Source organism: Euprymna scolopes, chromosome 30 (assembly GCF_053919585.1).
Source record: "Euprymna scolopes isolate OS-2025 chromosome 30, ASM5391958v1, whole genome shotgun sequence".
Classification (NCBI taxonomy): Eukaryota; Metazoa; Mollusca; class Cephalopoda; order Sepiida; family Sepiolidae; genus Euprymna; species Euprymna scolopes.
The window spans coordinates 17,525,550-17,548,844 of record NC_136511.1 but is presented as its reverse complement, the minus strand read 5'-3'; the positions used below and the strand labels follow the sequence as shown (position 1 = coordinate 17,548,844).

Below are 23,295 nucleotides of genomic sequence, written 5' to 3'. Positions count from 1 at the left end.
TATCAAAGCCTGGAGGCCACTCGAGGATAAGGGTTAATGACTGTACAGTAGTCAATGGGAAAATATCCTAGTATCGAATGGAAATTTAGCAAATTGAATTACTTAAGGGAATGGCTCATTAAGAACTTGTTTACATTGGACTTGAAGACGATCATATTATACTCAGTTGGAAAGTAGGAATATGGGACAGAGTTCTACAACCATGCAGTTCTAAGAAAGAAGCTTTGTTTATGGACTCTACGTTTAGGTTTAGGCACAGATAAAGAGTGACGGAAATTATTGATAGTGTTTTCAGCTAGACGAGTTTTTTGTGAAAGTCTGGCAAGGGAGTGGGACCATAGATTGGAGCTCAGACGAGCATTTGCCATAAAAATAACGATAAATCAGAGACAGGCTCACAACATCCTTCTGTGGGAAAGAGGTTGCAGGGAAGAGAAAAGGGCATCCACCATTAGGCTACAGAGTTTATTTTTGAACTCTGTCATGGCAGGATAAGCTGCTTCTAGCAGTTCCTGCTCAGATGTGGCAACATTACTCCGTCTATCTAGCATTATAACAGCCTCTTATAACCCCTCTCTATATATAGTATACACAATGCTTCAAGCAAACTACATCACCTTATTTTATCTAATATATATATATATAATATAAAGAAAATAAGAAAATGACAATATAAAAATATATACTAGTGCATATAGATGTATCCTTATTGAATAAACGAATAAATCTATATACATTAAAATATATTTTTATTTTGTTGTTTTATTTTATTGATATTCTTTATAAGCTCCAAAGCAATTTGTTGAGCTTTGCATTATCCTGATATGTCTCCTCTTAAAGAATCGATCTTATTCTTTTAAGTTCCTCCATATCTATCTATCTCAATGCACAATTATTTCGATCCTAATTTAGCTATCGCTAAACGTCGCATCCCTATTATGTTACCTAGCATCCTCTCTCCTCTTCTGATGAGAAGCATTAGGCTTTGAAATATCATGGTCTAAAACGTTTTTACCTATTCTACAACCCTAATTGATGTAACATCCATCTTTATTAAACGATTAAATCTATATGCATTAGTACATTTTTATATTATTCTTTTCTTATTTTGTTCGTATTCTATATAAACTCAAAAGCAATTTGTTGAGCTTTGCATTATCTCGATAAGTCTCCTTTTAAAGAATCAATCTTATTCTTTGAACGCCCCTAAATATATATATATATATATATATATATATATATATGTGTGTGTGTGTGTGTGTGTGTGCGCACGCGCGTTTGCAGGGAGACCCAACGTTGCCCAGGATCTAATGAGGATCAACGAATGTTCCACTTTCAATACTTTTATTGTCATCAAAATCGGTCAAATCACCCATTTTTTTTTTATTAAATCGATTGATTGCCTGCCTGCTCTAGTTGGGGACCCATCACAGTGCAGCAGGACGAAGCTTACATGCTTCCCCACACAGTGACTTAATCCACAATACATTGTAGTCTTCGGTGCACTGTAAAGAACCTACTGTTGATTTTATAAATTAATTTTATACATAATGGCCGGAATTTAAGTTTAAAATGGAAAATTCAAATATCATGCTTCAATTGTGCTATAAAAAGAAACATTCATTTTGAACCCACTCCTGTCATAAAAAAAAAACCTACTGTTGATTTTATATGTAGGGCCTTTCTGCTTGTTTGGTGATAAAACGTTTTGAATGTAATCGTGATGTTAGGCTGTATAATATGTTAACGTTGGTCAAAATCAAACTCCTTTCTTTAATGGGATTTTTGATACCTATGGAAGTCATTCCAATATAAAATCTATCTAAGAACACGCCCAGAAACATCAAGTACCGTTGTGTTAAATTTAAAAAGACAAAAACAGCCCAGCTGTTTCGATGTCCATAGAGAACAAACTCAGACACACAGAAAAAAAATTCCCTTTTATGTATATATATTTCCTTGAAATAGCTTCATATATATATAATCTTTCTAACATCATTTTATGTGAATACATGAAATAATAATAATAATAATAATATATATATATATATATATATATATATATATATATATATATATATATATAAGTTATAAAAATGTATATGGCAATTAAGATACACAGAATTTTCTGCATTTCATCCTTGTAAGGACTTGTCAGCCTAATGCATGGAATTGATATTGCCACATGTTTTTATATTTAAACATGGTATTCAGTTTGCTTGCTAACCAATCAGATTCTTTGTTATACCTGTCACTGTTTTCACCAGTCAATAGCCGGGCTTTTATCAAAGATTGGCTGACTTCCATATAACCTTTCCTTGTTCATTTTTGGAGAGGATGAGCCATCTTTCTTTGTGTATTAAAAGGTGACGTTGTTTTAACCATGTTGATATTTATCCTCTATCGCTCCCACAACAACCACAACAGCAAAATTACCATCATTGAAAGTATCTCTGAGAAAATTGACAACATTCTCTCTGCTCATCCCTCGGTTAACATTCGCGTCTGTGAAGACTTCCATGTTCACAATATTGAATGGCTAGCTCACTCAAACAATGATGAGGGGAGGTTCTATCATGATTTTGTTATTGTACATGATCTAATACAAATTTTTCACAAACCTACCCATGTGCCCGACACTGACAGACAGTATGCAAGTCTCTTAGACCTTTTCCCTTCAACATGCCGAGAACTGTACTCATCCCGTTTTGTCCCCAGTAGGATCTTCCGATCATTCAGTTGTTTCAGTTAAAATAAAGACAAAATGCAATAAGTACTCAGATGTACCTCTCCATCGAACAGTATATGGATACTCTATGGCAGACTACACAGAATTTTCTGCATTTTATCCTTGTGAGAACTCGTCAGGCTAATTCATAGAATTGATGTTACTGCATTTTTTATAACCCCCACAATATACATAGTATACACGTGGTATTAAGTTTGTCCATTAACTAGTCAGATTCTTTGTTATTTCTGCTTCTGTTTTCACCAGCCAATGGTCAAGCTTTAAACAGTTTGGTTGATCTGTATTTCACCTCTTTCTTTGTTTATTTTTCAGAGAGGGTGAGCCATCTTTCTTTGTGTATAAAAAAAATGACCTTGTTTTAACTGTGATGTGCTTTGATCCACTTTCTTACTTTTTATGTGTTATATTAGTTTATTTTTTTTTTATTAATTTATTTTTTTTTTATTAATTAATTTTTTTTTATTAGTTTATTTTTATTTTATTAATTTATTTTTTTTTATTAGTTTATTTTTTTTTATTAATTTATTTTTTTTTTATTAATTTATTTTTTTTTTTATTAATTTATTTTTTTTTATTAATTTATTTTTTTTTATTAGTTTATTTTTTTTTTATTAATTTATTTTTTTTTATTAGTTTATTTTTTTTTTATTAATTTATTTTTTTTTTTATTAATTTATTTTTTTTTATTAATTTATTTTTTTTTTATTAGTTTATTTTTTTTTTATTAATTTATTTTTTTTTTTATTAATTTTTTTTTTTTTTATTAATTTATTTTTTTTTTATTAATTTATTTTTTTTTTATTAATTTATTTTTTTTTTATTTATTTTTTTTTTTTATGCATTCTAATGATTAGCCTGATAAATTCAAGGATGAAATGCAGAAAATTCTCTGTAGCTTAATTGCCATATATATATATATATATATATATATAGCTAGCTCTACTCACATAATGAGCACTGTTGAAGTAAATACTGACAATTTATACAGAAAATATATCTCCTTATAACATTTTATATGAATACATGAAATAATAATAAAAATAATATATATATATATACACACACAGTATAGTGTGTGTGTGTGTGTGTGTGTGTATATATATATATACACACACACAGTATAGTGTGTGTGTGTGTGTATATATATATATACACACATACACACTGTATGAGTATGTGTAGAAGTTTCATATGACGTTTTGATATATATATTATTCCTTAATTGGAATTCATTTTTGAGATGAGCATTATATATATTAATTTATTTTTATTTCGGACTATTATTCTCATCTTTATTAGTTGTTTTTCATCTTTTATTGGTTTTGTTTATTCACAACGTTTCGGCCAACTATTCCTCTGGCCTTCGTCAGGTGGTAACCGCGACGGATAGGAACTTCGAATCTCCTAACTGCATTCTCAGCCATCACTGCCATCCGTAGTTGTTGTCGTCTCACCATATTTTGGCCAAGTAAACCTCTGGCACGCTTTGGGTGGGATTGAAACTGCTATCTTCAGACAATGTTCATCTGGAACTGTAGAGATTCAACGTCTCTATCAACTGCGCCACGGGCCCCGAAGGTGAGACGACAACAACTACGGATGGCAGTGATTGCTGAGAATGCAGTTAGGAGATTCGAAGTTCCTATCCGTCGCGGTTACCACCTGACGAAGGCCAGAGGAATAGTTGGCCGAAACGTTGTGAATAAAAAAAAACAATAAAAGATGAAAAACAACAACTAATAAAGATGAGAATAATAGTCCGAAATAAAAATAAATTAATACGTTTTGATATATTATCATGTTTCTTAAAAAATGCAAACGTCAATAGAAAAAACAAATCCATTTTCACATCAGAGCAATGTCATGCAAAGAGGAGGGAAGGAAGATCCAAATGGGTCAGGGTGGGCATCCAATCATATTTAAACTATCTCCGTTTCTCATTTTATTTCTCAGTACTAGGACTTATACTTGAATTGTTGAGGCATACAATCAACGAGTTGACCACAGTTATCACTAGACTTTTGCATCGGCGATTGCATTAAAAATGGATAAAGAAAAATAGTTCAGAATGGAAATCGAAAAAGCTTGCCCCCCCTTTCTTTATTGTTTCTCGTTCTCCTCTGTCTATTACCTTTCCTTATTCATATATTATGCGATCTCCGATGTGAAAACATCGTTTTTTTTTTCTTTTGACTTTTTCATATCCGATGAAGTTATGTAAATGCGTCATATGGAATGAATAAAACTTTTGTCACATAAAAATTTTATAGTCAAATTTTATAGTTTATATATATATATATATATATATATATATATATATATATATATATATATATATAAAGAGATAATACAATTTTTTCCTGGTTGTTTTGGGGACAACTTCCACCTGTGTTGATGAAATTTCAAGTGTCCAGAGAGAGAGATTAAGCCCCCCCCCCTTCTTTTCTATTTTCAGGTAGCAAAAAAAAAAAAAAAAGAAGGAATTTGAAAAAAAAAAAAAAAAAAAATTGTGGAACTTTTATTTAGTTTTTTTTTTTTTTTTTGTTCAAGGAATTTGTTCTTCTTTCTTTGGTATAACAAAAGTTAACAAAAAAAAAAAAAAAATGGTTGGAAAGAATATATATATATTTTTTTTTCCAGTTTTTTTTTGTTTGATTTTTTAAAATGTTTTTTTTTTTTTTCAATAAACAAAACAACAATAACAAGACTTCATTTTCTTTGTTTTTTTTTTTCAAGATATATAAAAAAAAATTTTTTTTTCAAGATATATAAAAAAAAAAAAAAAGGTTGCAGAAATTTTTATAGGAATCAACAAGAAGAAAATTGATAGAGGAAAGGGATGTGGAAGTAGAGGATCGACGAATGTGGGATTGGGAGTGGGAGTATCAGAAAAAAAAAAAAGGTAAAGGAAATGGAGCATGACCAAAGTCTCACTGATAAGCCGGGGAGGAAAGGAGTGGAGTCTGATCGATCAGCCTCACACTAGTGGTGAGGGGGGATGATTCACCCTCTGCCCTCAGTGTACAAAAAAGAAAAGAAAGATAATCCTTAGTCCCCCCTTTTATGGGTCCTTCTCACTGTATAAAATATCTAGAAGGGGGAAGTGTTGTGAGAGCTTGTGGGGTTGGGTTGTCTGACCCTTCTTCAATCCACCCTCTCACCTCCAGCGGTCTTACTCACTCTTCCCACCCCGGTCCTCACTGTACAGATTCAACAAAATATTGACTCTCCTTCAAGTAAACCTTGAGACTTTCCGGGATAGGGAGGTCATCGATAAGGTCTCGCCTAACAAAGCCGAGAATCGAGAATCGGCACAGGTGCATAAGAGAGTTGACGGCATAAAAACGAGAGACGGGATGAAGCAGGCGGATGGGAACCGGTGGCATTCCGGGGCCTGGGGCCTGCAGGAAGTACAGGAACTTTCCGTCTTCAGAGTTCTGCATCGCCTGTTCCATAAAGTCTTTGATCATGCATCGTTGGTGCGATTCTGGCTGTGACGAAAAACTGAAAAGACCTAAAAATAAATAAAGTAAAATTTAAAAAAATATCAATGATGGATTAAACAAATAATAAATTAAATTAAATTAAAAAAATATCAATAAATAAAAAAATAAATAAATAAATAAAATTAATTTAAAAATATCAATGATAAATAAATAAAATAAAATTAAATTAAAAATATTAAGGATAAATAAATAAAATAAAATTAAATTAATAAATAAAAAATAAATAAAATTAATTAAAAATATTAATAAATAAATAAAATTAATTTAAAATATCAATGATAAATAAATAAAATAAAATTAAATTAATAAATAAAAAATAAATAAATAAAATTAATTAAAAATATTAATAAATAAAGAAATAAATAAAACTAAAAAAATATCAATGGATAAAAAAATAAATACATAAATAAAATTAAAAACAATGCCAATGATAAATAAAAATATAAATAAATAAAATTAAATTTTAAAAAATATCAATAAATAAAAATTTTTTTTTTTTTAAATATCAATGGATAAAAAAAGACAATTAAATTAAAAAACTGAACTGATTAACATTCACTGATATCTGTTGAATATTTATAAAGTCGATGCAGTTGATGTCAGCACAGTTAGGAGATGGGTTTGTCGATTTCAGAATGGTGACAGAAATGTGAGTGACAAAGCACGCTCCAAACTTTTACAACCGAAGCATCAATAGAAGCTGACACAAGTGCATTGTGAATGATGGTAACTATGTAGAAAGATAAATTTTGGAGCACGATTGTTTTAATGGTACCACTCTAGTCTTTATAGCTCTTAAACGTTTTATTTTTTGAGTTAAAGTAGGAGGCCTTACTTTTGGAATAAAACTTGTAATTTCACAATCAAAAAAAAATATATAATTAAAACCTTAAATGAATGAGAATTAATTATAAATACATGAAAATAAAATATTAAGTATTTACACATACGTTATATCATCAAGTTCGCATTATAATAGATTGTTTAAAACAAAATTTACAATTTCTGCAAAATTGCTCACATTTACATTAATCATAATATGTATATGTCTGACGAAGGAAATTTTTTCTGAAATATTACGATATAAATCCTCCATCAGACTATGCAAAACACAATTCATGTGCAAAATATTAATCATTTATCTATATATATAAAAGCAAAAATGTATGTATGTATGTATGTATGTATGTATGTATGTACGCTTTTCCTCGATGTCCACAAAAGGCTTCTTTCAGAGAAGCGCTTGCTCGGTTCACAACTTCTTAAAACTTTTTATATCATCTATAAATTGTAATATCTCAGAGTTACCCACGGAGCTCGCCTGTCTATTTAATTTTATTGACTTTCAAACGTTAATTATTTCCCGCATCGGCACGCGTTACATTCGGTTTTCGGTATAAAAAAAAGCAAAACTCAACTCTAATCACAGGCCAAAAGCTAGTTGACTCAAGAGAGCTAAGTAACGTTTGTTCAATGTCGACTTCGTCATATCAGACTGTAGCTTTCATTTCGCTCCTCATAATAAACAGGGAGCAGGTTTTTAAAAACAAACAAACCGATTTATTCACTTCATTCAAAACTGTCCCGCACAAAATGCTAACTGCTGAATACCTATCACCGTCACGTCAATCAAAAACGCGCACCTGTTTTTTTTAACACTTTACTATTTTCCAACTGTGCATCGTGAAGGCTTCATTTTTTTTTCACGGGCACCTGTTTTTTTTTCACATTTTCGGGGTTTTTTCACATACCCCGAAAAACACCCGGGCAACGCCGGGTACCCCTCGCTAGTCTAATATATAAACGGCTATATGCCTGTCTGTCTGTCTCCATATTTTCAAACTCTATCTCCTCTGAAACTAAAAGTCACAGAGCAGTGCTAGGGGCCTCACATGATTGGATTTTTTACAGACTGTTCTTTTTGGGATCTTTGACGGTTAAAATAGTTTTTTTGGGGTGAAAAATGGGTCAAAAAAAAAATCGCTATACATTTTGTACATTCATCTTTATTTTTAATTTTTAATCAGTTCATATGCGTATCACACGTTGGTACAAACACTGTCAACAATTTCTTCCACTCTCTATCTTTGCTTAAATCTAAACCCGAATTCCATGAACAAAGTTTCTTTTCTAGAATTGTCTGCCTGTGGAACTCTGTACTGTGAATCCACTTTCCAGTTGATTACAACATGATTGTTTTCAAGTCTAATGTAAACCAATTCCTGTTGAGCCGTCCCCATAAACAATCAAATTCTACCTAATTTCCACATTAACAATCTCTACGCAGTCGGTTATATTTCTGTTTGTCTGATTGCCATCTTTGTTTCGGAAACTACTGGATCAATCTCGTTAAAAAGTTTTTATGGACCTTTACAAGGTACAGAGAACCAAGTATTATGGTATCTGTTTGATGCATATTTAGGGATTAGGATTTAATTTTTAAAAAATGATCATAAATTTAACCATATTCAACCATTAATTTGACACAAAATACTTTTTCCGTGTCATAACTTCTGGTCATTTTTAACGTGTGTGTGTGTGTGTGTGTGTGTGTGTGTGTGTGTGTGTGTGTGTGTGTGTGTGTGTGTGTGTGTGCGTGCGTGTGTGTGTGTGACTAGTATATCAGAATAATGATATAATGTGAAATACCGGTTCATTTGTTTTGATTGGTGGAGAAGGAGAGAGGAGAAAAGTAGAGAAAGAAGTAACTTGGTCGTTCCAGCAGCAAGAGGGGGGGGGGAGAATGCAGAACAAGAAAGGGAAGGGAAGAGTAGAGAAAAGGAGAGGGAAGGGAAGAGAAAAGGAGAGGGAAGAGAAGAGGGAAGAGAGGAGGGAAGGGAAGAGAGGAGAGTAGAGGGGAAGGGAAGAGAGGAGAGTGGAGGGGAAGGGAGAGGAGAGTAGAGGGGAAGGGAGAGGAGTAGAGGGAAAGGAAGAGGACAGTACAGAAAAGGAGAGAGAGAGAGAGGGGGGGGGAACCGAAAGAAAGAGAGGAGGAGGAGAATAAGGGAGCTTAAAGCCTGAAGTCGAATTAAGGATAAGTAGATGGAAAAGCTGGCAAGGAAAAGCAAAAAAGTCTCATAATAGAATGTCATAGTCAGTGATGGGCGAGGGGATTCTTTGGAGAGGAAGGGGAGGAAAGGAGATAGAGAAAGGAGGGAATGAGAGGGGGGGAGCAAAGAATGGAGGAAGAGGTAGAAGAGGGAAAAAGAGAGAAAGTAGTGAAGAGACTGAGGGAAAAGAGATAAAGAGAAAAAGAAAGTGGGAGGGAAAGAGAAATGGAGGGGAAAAAGCGATAGAGATAGAAGAGAGCTAGAGGAGGGAAATATGGGAGGAAGAGGCGGAGGGAAAAAAGAAGAGCAGGGGAAGAGAAAAGAAAAGGAAGAAAGAGAGAGAGAGAGGGAGGAGAAAGTGTCATTTGGTTAGAATGCTAAAGATTTCATGACCTCGATTGACCTATTTCCAATCCTTATCACAAGACGTTTCTGTTGCTTCGACTTCTTCAGTGCTCCCCTTCCCAACCTCTTCTTCATCACAAATACCTGATCGAATACGTAGTTTTCGATTAGTCATACCCAACTCTTACTCACCCTCCCTTCTCTCAAACCTGTTCATGTTAGATTACCAAAGTTAAGCAATTTTAAGCCTGGTCAAATCCAAATGGGTAACCATTTGTGAATACCAGGTGCTGTATATGGGAGGAGAGCAAAAAAAATGTCACATGATAAAATATGGTAAAAAAAAAACCCAAAAAAAACACATCAACCTTTGAATCATCATTAAACGACCACCATTTTTTTTTGTTGTTGCTTTACCCAGTTTCACTCCAAACAACGCAAATTTACAATTGGAATGCAAGCGATTACTATTTAGGATCATGCCCAACAGGAGAATGTGGGGAGTTGAGCAACTAGATATCTGTTCACAGTACATTTAAATTTATGCAGGTTAGTACAGTAAGAGAAGCAGGAAACGAGGAGGGAATTCCAAAGTCTAGCATTCCAAGGGAAGAAACTATTAGAGTACAAGGCTTTCTGGCATTTAGGAACCTCAACAGTGAAGGGGTGGGGTTTTGTTGCTTATCGGGTTGGTCGGGAGTATGTGCATCGAAGGGGGCACAAGTGCAATGAGTTCATCAGAGCACATTCCATTAAAATATTTGCAAAACAGGCACAGGGATGCAACATTGTGGTGATGGGCCAGGAGTTGGAGCTTAGTTGACAATGTGGGATCTATTAGATTGGAAACTATTTTTTGGACTTTATCTTAGAGGGAGAGACTAGTGGTAGATGCACCAGCCCAGATGTAGCAACAACACTCCATGCATGGTATGCGAATGGTGGCTTTGTAAAAGTACAAAGGTACAGGACACTTTCAGGCGTGTTGGTTGGTTGTTTTTGTTTTACAGCATATCAACCCTTTTCAGGTTATTTAATGTTGAATCCAGTGATTTTGAAGAACAATTTTTTTAATAGAATATATTTGTTTTTTTCAAATCGGTTTCTATTTAACCCATAGTTGGGACCTTAACAGGTACTACCACTCCGGGTCAGAGTGAACCTGGGAGCAATGGCAATTAAAGGGTGGCTCCACACTTCCCAAAGCCCGCAAGTTGGGGCCTCAACACTGGATATAGTTTAAGGTCATATCCAGGACCTTCAGGTGTGAGTATTCTTCTGGCATGATAGAGGAAACCCAACTTCTTTGCAACAGCCTTTGCAATGTCCTCAATATTTTTTATTTTTTTAATTAAATTTTCACCCCAAACAACAAGGCGCATTGCCACTTTGGTGTAGGGGGCTACTATCAGGGACAGCAACTACTGGGGCACTATTTTGGGATTTGGGCAGCAAGATGTCGGTTCACGTTACACTTGAACTTCTGCATGTCAGTACAGTTAGAGAAGCAGGAACTTGGAATGGAATTCCAGAGTCTAGCGGTTCTGGGGAAGAAACTACTGGAGTAGAAAGATCTTTTACATCTAGGGATCTCTACTGTGTGGGGATGGGATTTAGCTGCCTGTCGGGTTTGTCGAGGGTGTCTACGTCGTGGGGGCACAAGTGTCTGCAGTTCGTCAGAGCATTCACCATTAAAATACTCGTAGAACAGGCAGAGGGATGTATTTGTTCCAATTCATATTGCCTGTGAATGTTAAGCCGAGAAGCTTGAAAGAAGAATTCTAAGGTACGATGATCTTTTGCCATGGATATCGGTGGTTGGAGAGGCTTCTTGTAATTGTTAATGAATATTAGGAATAATAATGGTGCGAGGATCAATCCCTGAGGCACTCCTGCATGTTAAGCTGTTTGGATGTATGCATTAGATTTGAGACTCCAGTTTGTAAAGCGATTTTATTTCAGTGAAAAATATACATTTCCGACATTTTCTTTTTACAAAATAATTGTGATAAAGTACATCTTTTGTTTTAGGGATGAACCCCAAATGTTGTTGTTTTTTGTTTTTGCTTTTGTAGGAGAGGGTTACGTCGATGGCTATACAATTTGTCAAATAATTCTGGGCTTACCCTATGCTAGATACTCTCGCTGTATAGGATTATGGGGTATGTATAGTCTCTGATTTTTATTTTTTCTATTAAATTCTTTTTCAGATTTTATTTTAAAACATTCATTGTGGGGGATGGAACAATATTTTCTATCATAAAAAAAAAAAAAAAAAAAAAATTTAAATATAGGTTAGTTAAGCAAATATCCATAAAATGATGAAACTCCTCAGACCTCAAAAAAAAAAAAAAAAAAAAAAAAAAAAAATGACGAAACTGCTCAGCCCCCTAAAACGATGAAAAACCTTGGTCTCCTGAAACGACAAAACTGCTCAGACCCCTAAAACAACTGGTCAGACCCCTAAAAAGACAAAACTCTTCGGAACCCGTAAAAAGACAAAACTCCTCGGACCCGTAAAAAGACAAAACTCCTCGGACCCCTAAAAAGACAAAACTCCTCGGACCCGTAAAAAGACAAAACTCCTCGGACCCCTAAAAAGACAAAACTCCTCAGACTCCTAAAAAGACAAAACTCCTCGGACCCCTAAAAAGACAAAACTCCTCGGACCCCTAAAAAGACAAAACTCCTCAGACCCCTAAAAAGACAAAACTCCTCAGACCCCTAAAAAGACAAAACTCCTTAGACCCCTAAAAAGACAAAACTCCTCGGACTCCTAAAAAGCCAAAACTCCTCGGACTCCTCAGCTCTGACTTGACAGACATGTTTTGTAAGATGCTATTTTAACAATTTGGCCACTAAAAATAACTGAGACTTGAAATAAAAAAGAAAAGTATGCATTATTTGTTGTTGACATCAATTTTTATTTATTTAATTTTTTTTTTTTTGCAGGGAAACATTTCGAAATATTCGAAATGATTGAGTGTGAATCTGCAACAACTGGGAAAAACCTTTTTGCAACAAATTTTAATGCATTTAATGGTAATGGAGGAAGGAGGGAGAGAAGGAAATAAAGAAGAAGGAGAAGATGGAGGAGGTAGAGAAGGAAGAGGATAATAAGAAAGGAGAAGAAATGTACAACCACAACGACACCTGATAGAATATACAACTAATTGAACATTGGATAAGGTTAAAAAAAAAACTCTCCAATCTAATAGGTCCCACTTTGTCAACTAAGCTCCAACTTCTGTCCCATCACCGCAATGTTACACACCTGCACCTGTTGTACAAAATGACCTCCAGACCGTAGTGGAATGAGGTCATAAATGTTTGGTAACATTTAATGCTAGAAAGACTAAGCTGCTCTCTTTTAATAATTACAAGAAGCCTCTCCAACCAACAATATCCATGACAAATAACACTACCTGAGAATTCTTCCTTCAAACTCCTCAGCTAGCTTAACATTCACAGGCAATATGAGCTAAAACAAATACATTGAGGACATTGCAAAGGCTGCTGCAAAGAAGGTAGGCTTCCTATATCGAGCTAGAAGACTACTCACACCTGAGAGTATCCTGTACCTCTACAAGGCCACCATTCGCCAATGCATGGAGTATTGTTGCCACATCTGGGCTGATGCATCTACCACTAGCCTCTCACTCCTGAATCTAATAGGTCCCACTTTGTCAATTAAGCTCGAACTCCTATCACATTACTGCAATGTTGCACCTCTGTGCAATGTTGCAACTCTGTGCCTATTTTACAAGTATTTTAACAGAATGTGCTCTGATGCACTTGTTGCATTTGTACCCCTTCAACATACATATCCCCAACAAGCCTGCTTAGCAACAAAATCACATCACTTGACTGTTGAGGTCCCTAAATGCCAGTAAAATTTTCAACTCTAACAGCTTCTTCCTTCGAAGAGCTAGACTCTGGAATTCTACCTAGTTTCCTGACTGTACTGATATGCAGAAGTTTAATGTAATGTAAACCAACATCTTTTTCAACTTCCCTAAGCATGGCCCCAAGTAGTAGCCCCTTACGTCCAAGTGGTGATATGTCTCGTTAGGGATGAATGTAAGTAAAAAAAAAAAAAAAACAAACAAAAAATAAAAACAAAAAAAGACACTCCATAACATATATATATATACAATTTCCCCCACTCTCTATCTGTACTTAAATCTAAACGCAGATTCCATAAACAAAGTTTCTTTCTCAGAACTGTTTGTCTGTGGAACAATTTTCCACTGGTCTGCTTTCTGGTTAAATACAACATGGTAGCTTTCAAATCCAATGTAAACAAATTCTTGTTGAGTTGTCCCCCAAAATAATCAAATTCTACCCAATTTACACCATTAATGATTACTATACCACCTTACATTCATTAACCCTTATCCTCGAGTGGTCTTCGAGCCTTGATAAGTGGTGACTCCCAAGCAAAAAAGAACAATTAAACTTCCCCCAAATATGATAAACATTGTTATGGGCCAATTCCTAACCAACTACGAGTTGCCTTAAATAAGTTTCCAGATTCTTTTCTGTACAGGCATTTAAAAATTGTTGTAGACTCTTGAAAATTCAGTATGTTATTACTTTACATTCTATGAGATGACTGACCAATTTTTATGATTTCACGTCCAAATGAACAGCTACAACAAGAATTGGAATACACCATACTAAAGTCTGATTGTCACAGCTGATGAATTTTAAAAAAAATGCAATCTGGACGTGAGGACACTTTAGAAGAATGATATGCAATAAAATTCTGTTTTAAGCTTCGAAAAAAAAAAAAAATGCCACAGAAACGTGTGGAATGCTTCAGACTGCTTTTGGACCATCTTGCATGAATCGAGCATCAGTTTTTGAGTGGCATAAGAGATTCAAGGAAGGCAGGGAGTCTGTGAGGGATGATGAGAGGTGTGGGAGGAGTAAGAAAGCCAGAACACCAGAGTTGATTGACCAAATAAAGAATTTCATGGATAAGGACTGTCGTGTGTCTATAGAGACAGTAAGTGCAGTTTGATGTCAGTGTGGGAACTGTGCACACAATTATTCACAAGGAATTGAAGATGCGAAAGATTTACGCAAAGTTTGTTCCAAGGGTGCTCAAAGGAGATCAGAAGGAAAGACATTGTCATGAACATCAAGACAGTTCCTCCCCCTCCCTATTGTCCAGACCTTGCTCCCTTTGACTTTTGGTTATTCCTTAAGCTCAAGGAAAACCTTACAGGCTGTCTTTATGAGACAATTGGGGAGATGAAAGAGGCTGTGATAAGGGTCATTGACATGCTCACACAAGAGGACTTCTATGGGACCTTCGAGAAGTTGTTAGAACCGCAAGCGCATTGCAGCCGGAGGAGATTACTTCGAAGGGGACTAGAGTTTCCTGTGTGTACTATCAATAAAAGTGCTCATACGAAAAAAAAGTCTAGAAACTTATTGAAGGCACCTTGTATGTTGAGTTGGTACCAGAGCAGCAGGTTTCTCAAGTACTCGTTAAACAATCATATGGAGGCAACACTGCAGTGATGGGCCAGAACTTGAAGCTTGATAGATAGTGTGGGACCGACTAGAGTAGCCTCTTTTACAGACCCTGTTTTAGAGAGGCTTGTGGTTGGTGCATCAGCCCAGATGTAACAACAATACTCCATGCATGGGCGAATGGTGGCTTTGTGGAAATATAGGATATTGACAAATGCGAGTTTTCTATGCATTTGTTCCAATTCATGTCACCCGTGAATGTTAGGCCAAGAATTTGTATTATTTAGATTCTTCAAACTATTGTTATCATCTTGAATATTATTTTCACAATGTTTCGGTCGATGTAATCTGTGACCTTCCTCAGGTGTATCTTGTCAAACTCAGGAATCTTTCTGTCGAACTTCGGAATCTGCACGGAATTTCAAATGGTGTCCTAGGTTAACGATTTTTATCCTGGCCTGCCAAAATCAACAGAGATTGGACCATTCCTGTAATGATCCGGTCCCTGTTGATTTTATGGTGGGAGTTTAGTTCTGTGCAGTCCTAGGAGGTCCACCTTCCCAGACTTTGCTTTCTCTCTTTGAAAAGGGGGTCGTTTATTGCTAATCGCCTGAGGCGCCCTCACTGCGGAATGCCGCCGGGGCTGCCGAGGCACTTTTTGCAGGTCAGAGTATCGATCCACCTCTGGGGGTGCTGACTTTTGAGTCTCACTTTCCGACGCTGGTATCTAAGTTCTTCCAGTGAGAGAAAACTAAAAAATTTCAAATGGAAATCTTTATTTAATCCATCAGGGTAGCATGTTCTTGTTCAATCAGCCATGAATGGGTAGAAGTCCTAAGTAGTTTGCAATTGTATTTTGTGGACAGCAAGGACCCATGGCGTAGAGGATAAAGTACTTGGTAAAATTCAGTTGTAAGTTACACTGTTATGGAGGTTGAAGGTTTAATCCTTAATGCAGAATAACACTTAAAATACAATTGCCAATTACTTAGGACTTCTGCTCAGTCATGGCTGACAGAACAAGATCATTCTACCCTCGTAGTAGAAATAAAGGGTTCCAGTCAAAATTTTTTACAGAAAAATTCCCAAGTTTGATAAAATGCACCATAATGTGATCATATTATTGTAATATTATAACACAATCCAAAAATTTAAATAAAAATTATTGCCGCTAGTGTTCGGACAATTAATCGAAATCGGAAAAATCAGAACTTTTGGGGGTATTGGAATCGGAAAAATTTGTGCAGATTTTCTAATGCCAAAAACGATTCCTTTAATTACATTTTTTTTATTTAATTTTGTTTAAAGCAAAATCTTCTACTACTGATAGTAATAATAAAATAAATATTTATTGATTTTAAAATACAGTAAAGCTAAAATCTATAGATAATCCCTTACAAGTGTATTTTTATGCTTAAAAAAATATGCACACCTAAGATGTGTTTTTACTGTAATTAGGGAAAAATATCCATTTTATAGTTAAATATTTAGAGATTTATAAAGAATCGGAATCGATAATAGTTTTGGAATAAGCAATTTAGTACGGAATTGGCAATTGTATTGGAATCGGAAAAAATATTGGAATCGATCCATCACTAATTGGTACTTCCGCAGAATACGGGCCATGCTGAAATAATAACATTATTTAAAACCCATTCTTAACATGGAAGTGGTGGGCTTTCTTGACTGTTTTGCACTTTCCCCTAACAATAAACAAAAGATACCGTCAAAATTGAATTTAACTTGAAAATCCTAAAAAATAACACGGTTCGTAAACTGCAGAAGTACTACATTATTTATTCCCAAAATGCACGAAAGACTGTTTAAGAAAAGATTCCGTATTCTCTGACAGACTCTGCAGCATCAGCGGTCGTAAAATGCCGCAAGGATTCTAGAACGCTGAAAACTCAGCCGAATTCTTTTCCGTGCAGTTTTCAAGGACACAGCAAATTGTTCCATCTCGCATTTTTGTCCCTGGCACAGAAGCTGCTTAGTGCATCGGCCCCCACCTCGCCTCTCGCCTCCATCTTTCTTTCACACACGAGCGCCACAGCTGAGATCATCTTTGATGAAATCAGGTTATGAGATTTAAATAATAAAAAAAAAAAATCATAGCAGTGGAATGGGAGACGAAGCGGGGGGGGGGGGGTCTTTTAAAGCAGAAGACTTTTTAAATAAATAAAAGCAAATGGCTCAGAGGCTTGATGGACGCGGGGAGGGGGGTGTACCTGATAAAATAACGGATTTTAAGATGCAAATTACCGCAGGAAGAAATTTTATCATAAAGAGAGAAAGGGGGAAAAATTAGAAAAAACTGGAAAACCACAAATGGACAATAAAAAGTATAGATTTTTTTTTTTCATCCATTTTCTTAGAACAACACGAAAATTTTTGGAGATTTTATTTTTCTACTTAAATGGGGGTGAATGACAAAAAAAAAAAAAAAAATGATATCGATAAAAATATGTACGAAAAACTGCTTTTATTTTCATTAAAAATCCAAAAATTTTTAACAATTTGGTCCCTAGAAATAACTGAGACTTGAGATGAAAAAGGAAAGTCAAGTATGCATTGTTTGTTTGTTGTTGACGGCCATTTTTTTTTTTTTTGCAGTAAAACATTTTGAAATATTTAAAATGATTGAGTGTGAATCTGCAACAGCCAGGAAAAACTTTTTTGCAACAAATTTTTAAGTATTTAATGGCAGTGGAAGAAGGAAGAGGAGAAGGAAGAGGATAATAAGATGAAGAAGAATGAGAAGAAATGTACAACCACAACGACATCTGGTATAATATACAACTAATTGAACGCTGGATAGGGTTAAAAAAAAAAAAAAAAAAAAAAAAAAAAAAAGAGTCTCCAACCTAATAGGTCCCACTTTGTCAACTAAGCTCCAACCCCTGTCCCATCACTGCAATGTTACACCCTTGTGCCTGTTTTACAAAATTAAGCTTCTGGGCATGACCTTTACTCCTGATCTGAAATGGAACACATACATCAAATCTGTTGCCAAGGCTGCTGGAAAAATGGTGGGATTCTTCTATCGATCCAGTAGATATCTCACTGCTGATGCAATTCTCTATCTATATAAGAGCCAGGTACATCCAAGGATGGAATACTGTTGCCACATCTGGGCAGGAGCTGCTAGAAGAGATGTTGCGAGTTTGTCTCCGCTTTATCGTTATTTTCATAGCAAGTGCTCGACTGAGCTCCAATCTATGGTTCCCCCCTTGCCAAACTTTCACAAGAAACACCCGTCTAGCAGAAAACACTATCAATAACCCCTCCACTCTTTATTTGTACCTAAACCTAAACGTAGATTCCATGAACAAAGCTTCTTTCTTTCTTAGAACTGCACGCCTGTGGAACTGTCTTCCATTTTCCAGCTGACTACAATAGGGTTGTCTTCCAGTCCAACGTAAACAAGTTCTTGAGAGCCATTCCACTTAAGTTAACAAATTTACCGAAATTCCATTACTAACAATTACTATATTGTCCAATTGACTACTGTACACTCTTTAACCCTTATCCTCGAGTGACCTCTGGGCCTTGATAAATGGTGATGCCTATGTAAAAAAAAAAAATGCTTTAGTGGAATGGAGTTATAAACGGATGGTAACATTTAATGCTAGTGAAACTAAGCTGCTCTCTTTTAATAATTACAAGAAGCCTCTCCAACCAACGATATTCATGACAAATAACACTACCTGAGAATTCTTCCTTCAAACTCCTCAGCTAGCTTAACATTCACAGGCAATATGAGCTAAAACAAATACATTGATGACATTGAGAAGGCTGCTGCAAAGAATGTGGATTCCCTCTATCGAGCTAGGAGACTACTCACACCTGAGAGTATCCTGTACAGTTACAAGGCCACCATTTGCCCATGTTGATTTTTTTTTTTAAAGACGTGAAAACGTGACAATTTTGTTTAATTGGATTTAAAGAAAATAAAAACTATTGTAGAATTGAAGAGATTATTGTATTTTTTTTTTTTTTACACAGTGGTCACCACTTATCAAGGCCCGGAAGCCACTCAGGGATAAGGGTTATTGCAAGTACGTACATTACTTTAGTGTGGAGATTTGATGAAGTGTTTACTTAAGGGGGCGGTTCATTAGGAATTTGTTAACGTTGGACTTGAACACATCCAAGTTGTAGTCAGGTGGGAAGCAGGCAGACGGAACAGAGTTCCACAGGCGTGCAGTTCTAAGAAAGAAGCTTTGTTCATGGAATCCACGTTTTGATTTAGGCAGAGATAAAGAGTGGGGGAAATTTTTCAAAGTGGATTCGGCTAGACGGGTGTTTTTCGTGAAAGATTGGCGAGGGGGGGGGGACCAGAGATTGGAGCCCAGACGAGCACCTGCCATGGAAATAACGATAAAACAAGGATAGGCTCGCAACGTCTCTTCTGTGGGAGAGAGGTTACAGGGTAGAAAAATGGGCACCCCCACCAAGCCACGAAGTCTATTTTGTACTCTGTCAAGGCAGGACAGGCTGTTTTTAGCAGCTCCTGCCCAGATATGGCAGCAGTATTTCGCTTGAAGCATTGTTTAATGTGTATAAAAAAGTAATTGCTAGAAGGCAATAAGATGCAGAGACGTAACGGATAGATACAAATCAAAACAAAGACATAACACTGAAACGAGGCTCGAATAAGACCACCATTTTGTTTATAGTTCTAACTTAATAGGTTTTACACTACCTTTATTTTTAATTTTAAAAAAACACTATAAAATAAGTTAAGCCACAAAAACCTTACACATGTAGATAAAAGAGTAACTTGGCTTACCTTTGGTAACATTTATTTGTTGTATATTTAGTTTTTCACCTCCTTTTTGCTTTGTTGGGTATTCTGGAAAATCACCAGAGAAGCTAATGTTGTTTTCATGTTCACGCGTCTCGCGTGCCATATCCGAGAAGGCAACATAAACGTAAAAGTCTGTTTATCGAATTAAGCGTATGTGGCAACATAGACCCTTCTTTTTCACTTTCGCAAATTACTTTTTTTTTTACCCTTTTTTAAAATTTTTTGTAGGCAGTTCTCTTGTTCATAAATCTTAGATGCCTAAGTTTTGTGATTTCTTTTTTTTTTTTTTTTTTTTTTTTTTTACGACACCCTTTTTTTGGGGGGGACTAACTTATTTGTGGTATCTGAGGGGGTGGGGAAACCAACATAAAAGCTGAGAATCAATCAAAATAAATGAAATTAAAAAAAAAGTTATATTTTAAAAAGTTAATATAGTTTGCTTGAAGCATTGTTTAGTGTGTATAAAAAGGGAATTTATGGAATGCAATACAATGCAGAGGTGTAACGGATAAACACAAACTTAAGCAAATTAAGTTATAAATAACTGTAGCACAAATTATGCAGATTAACCTTTTATTAATATATTATACATGCATATTTTTTTTTTTGGGGCAGTATTGCAGTTAAGCCCAGCAAACTTGAAAGTAAGTTCGACAACTCTAGCAGGGTCATGTCAGTATTTACACCGTCAAATCATGTGTTATTCTGTTAAGAAAATTATATTGAATGAATTGGAAATAACCACTTGATTAAATAAATATACATTTTTATATATTTATAACTGTTTATTTGACAGAAAAAAGAAACAATTTTTAAAAAGTGCATTATTGTTTTAACAGAACAAAATAAAAAATGAAACTGCCGTGCGTAAAGCGTAAAACTTGAAAAAATATTTAAAACATTAATACTTCGTGATAGCGTGATAAAACTTTGATAATTCATAATATCGTGATTTGACGGTTTTACCCTAAAATTAAATTTTAAAAATATTTAAATATTTTTTAAAAACCGTGAAACTTTGCTGTGCGTGATAAAAGAAAATAAAAATATTTAAATAATTTTTTTAAATATTTTTTTATTAAATATTAATTAGATATTTATTATTTTATGTTTTAAAACTTTAATAATTCGTAATATCGTGATTTGACGGTGTAAATACTGATGTGACCGTTCTAGAGTTGTCGAACTTACTTTTGTAGTTCGCCGGGCTTAACTGCAAGGCTGCCATTTTTTCTTATACTTTTAACAACGTACTGTATTTTTGCATCAGTGTGGTCACATGGAAATTCTGTATCGTATGATATTTCAAGAAAATTTCCTTCTTCAGAATTATGTTAGACTTTAGTTAAAACATGCATATGAAGACTAGTCATTTTATTAATCGATTCTTATTTTTTAAATCTATTAATATAGAATCATCATTAATATTCCATTTGCAGAATTTGTTTTTAAAAAGAAAATTTTTCTAAAATTTTCTTTTTGCAATTTTTCTGTTTCGTTTTTTTATAAAACAGAAATAAGCCGAGATTTTTTTTTTTTTTGCAAGTTTGGAATATTTTGTACAATATAAATCTCAAATTCCATCTGCTCTACAAACAGACATGTTGTCAGGTCACCGTTGCTACGATGCATTGCACGTCATGCAACCTGTGTTAAAGATGAACAATACTATGACTGCTACAGACAGAAAATAAGCCTGCCCACTTTCGATATGGACAAAATATCAGACTGCACACCTTTGACACAGACAGACAATAAGCCTGGACACCTTTGACACAGACAAACAATAAGCCTGGACACCTTTGATACAGACAAACAATAAGCCTAGACACCTTTGATACAGACAGACAATAAGCCTGGACACCTTTGATACAGACAGACAGAACAAGGTACCACCAGACTACCTCCCAACAAACTACAACATGGTCGTCTTCAAGTTTAATGTAAAGAAATATTTGATCAGCCACCCTCTTGAATAATCAATTTCTTTTAAGTAATTTTCTGCTCATTCCACCCATTGTTTCTGGTCCTCTCATGAGTACGAAACAATTCGGACTTCATGCCTTTGGCAAGTGATGGACTTTTGTGACATTTATCTATATTGCTGTCTGGTGACCACCACACACTCATTAACCTTTATCCTCGACTGGCTTTCAGGCCTGATATGTGGTGACTCCCTTGTAAAAAAAAAAAATATATATATATATAAAATAAAAAGTTCATTCTGGTATATGTTCCCAAGACTTGTTGCTACATTCACTCTTCAACTATTTACAGGTATATGTACACCTGGACACCTTTGATACAGACAGACAATAAGATTGGACACCTTTGATACAGACGGACAATACGACTGGACACCTTGATACAGACAATCAGATTGGACATCTTTGATACAGACAGACAATAAGATTGGACACCTTGATACAGACAGACAATACGACTGGACACCTTGATACAGACAATCAGATTGGACACCTTTGATACAGACAAACAATAAGATTGGACACCTTTGATACAGACGGACAATACGACTGGACACCTTGATACAGACAATCAGATTGGACACCTTTGATACAGACGGACAATACGACTGGACACCTTGATACAGACAATCAGATTGGACACCTTTGATACAGACAGACAATAAGATTGAACACCTTTGATACAGACAGACAATACGACTGGACACCTTGATACAGACAATCAGATTGGACACCTTTGATACAGACAGACAATAAGATTGGACACCTTGATACAGACAGACAATACGACTGGACACCTTGATACAGACAATCAGATTGGACACCTTTGATACAGATGGACAATACGACTGGACACCTTGATACAGACAATCAGATTGGACACCTTTGATACAGACAGACAATAAGATTGGACACCTTTGATACAGACGGACAATACGACTGGACACCTTGATACAGACAATCAGATTGGACACCTTTGATACAGACAGACAATAAGATTGGGCACCTTTGATACAGACGGACAATACGACTGGACACCTTGATACAGACAATCAGATTGGACACCTTTGATACAGACAGACAATAAGATTGGACACTTTTGATACAGACGGACAATACGACTGGACACCTTGATACAGACAATCAGATTGGACACCTTTGATACAGACAGACAATAAGATTGGACACCTTTGATACAGACGGACAATACGACTGGACACCTTGATACAGACAATCAGATTGGACACGTTTGATACAGGCAGAGAATAAGCCTAGACACCTTCGATACAAACAGGCACTAAACCTGGCTATCCACCTAGTAGTCAAACAAGAGAACAGATAAAAATTATTTTTTTTAATTTACAGA

The 23,295-nt window shown here is 35.2% G+C and overlaps 1 protein-coding gene across 1 annotated transcript in view; it reads right to left on the bottom strand.

Moving 5' to 3' along the window:
- Nucleotides 1-5,252: 5,252 nt before the first annotated feature.
- LOC145254679 (uncharacterized) overlaps nt 5,253-23,295 on the bottom strand; it is a 156,998-nt gene continuing 138,955 nt past the window's right edge. The window contains exon 4 of the mRNA XM_080113324.1: nt 5,253-6,263. Coding sequence (XP_079969450.1) covers nt 5,947-6,263 — 317 coding nt within the window. The 3' untranslated portion in view covers nt 5,253-5,946. The remainder of the gene's footprint in view (nt 6,264-23,295) is intronic.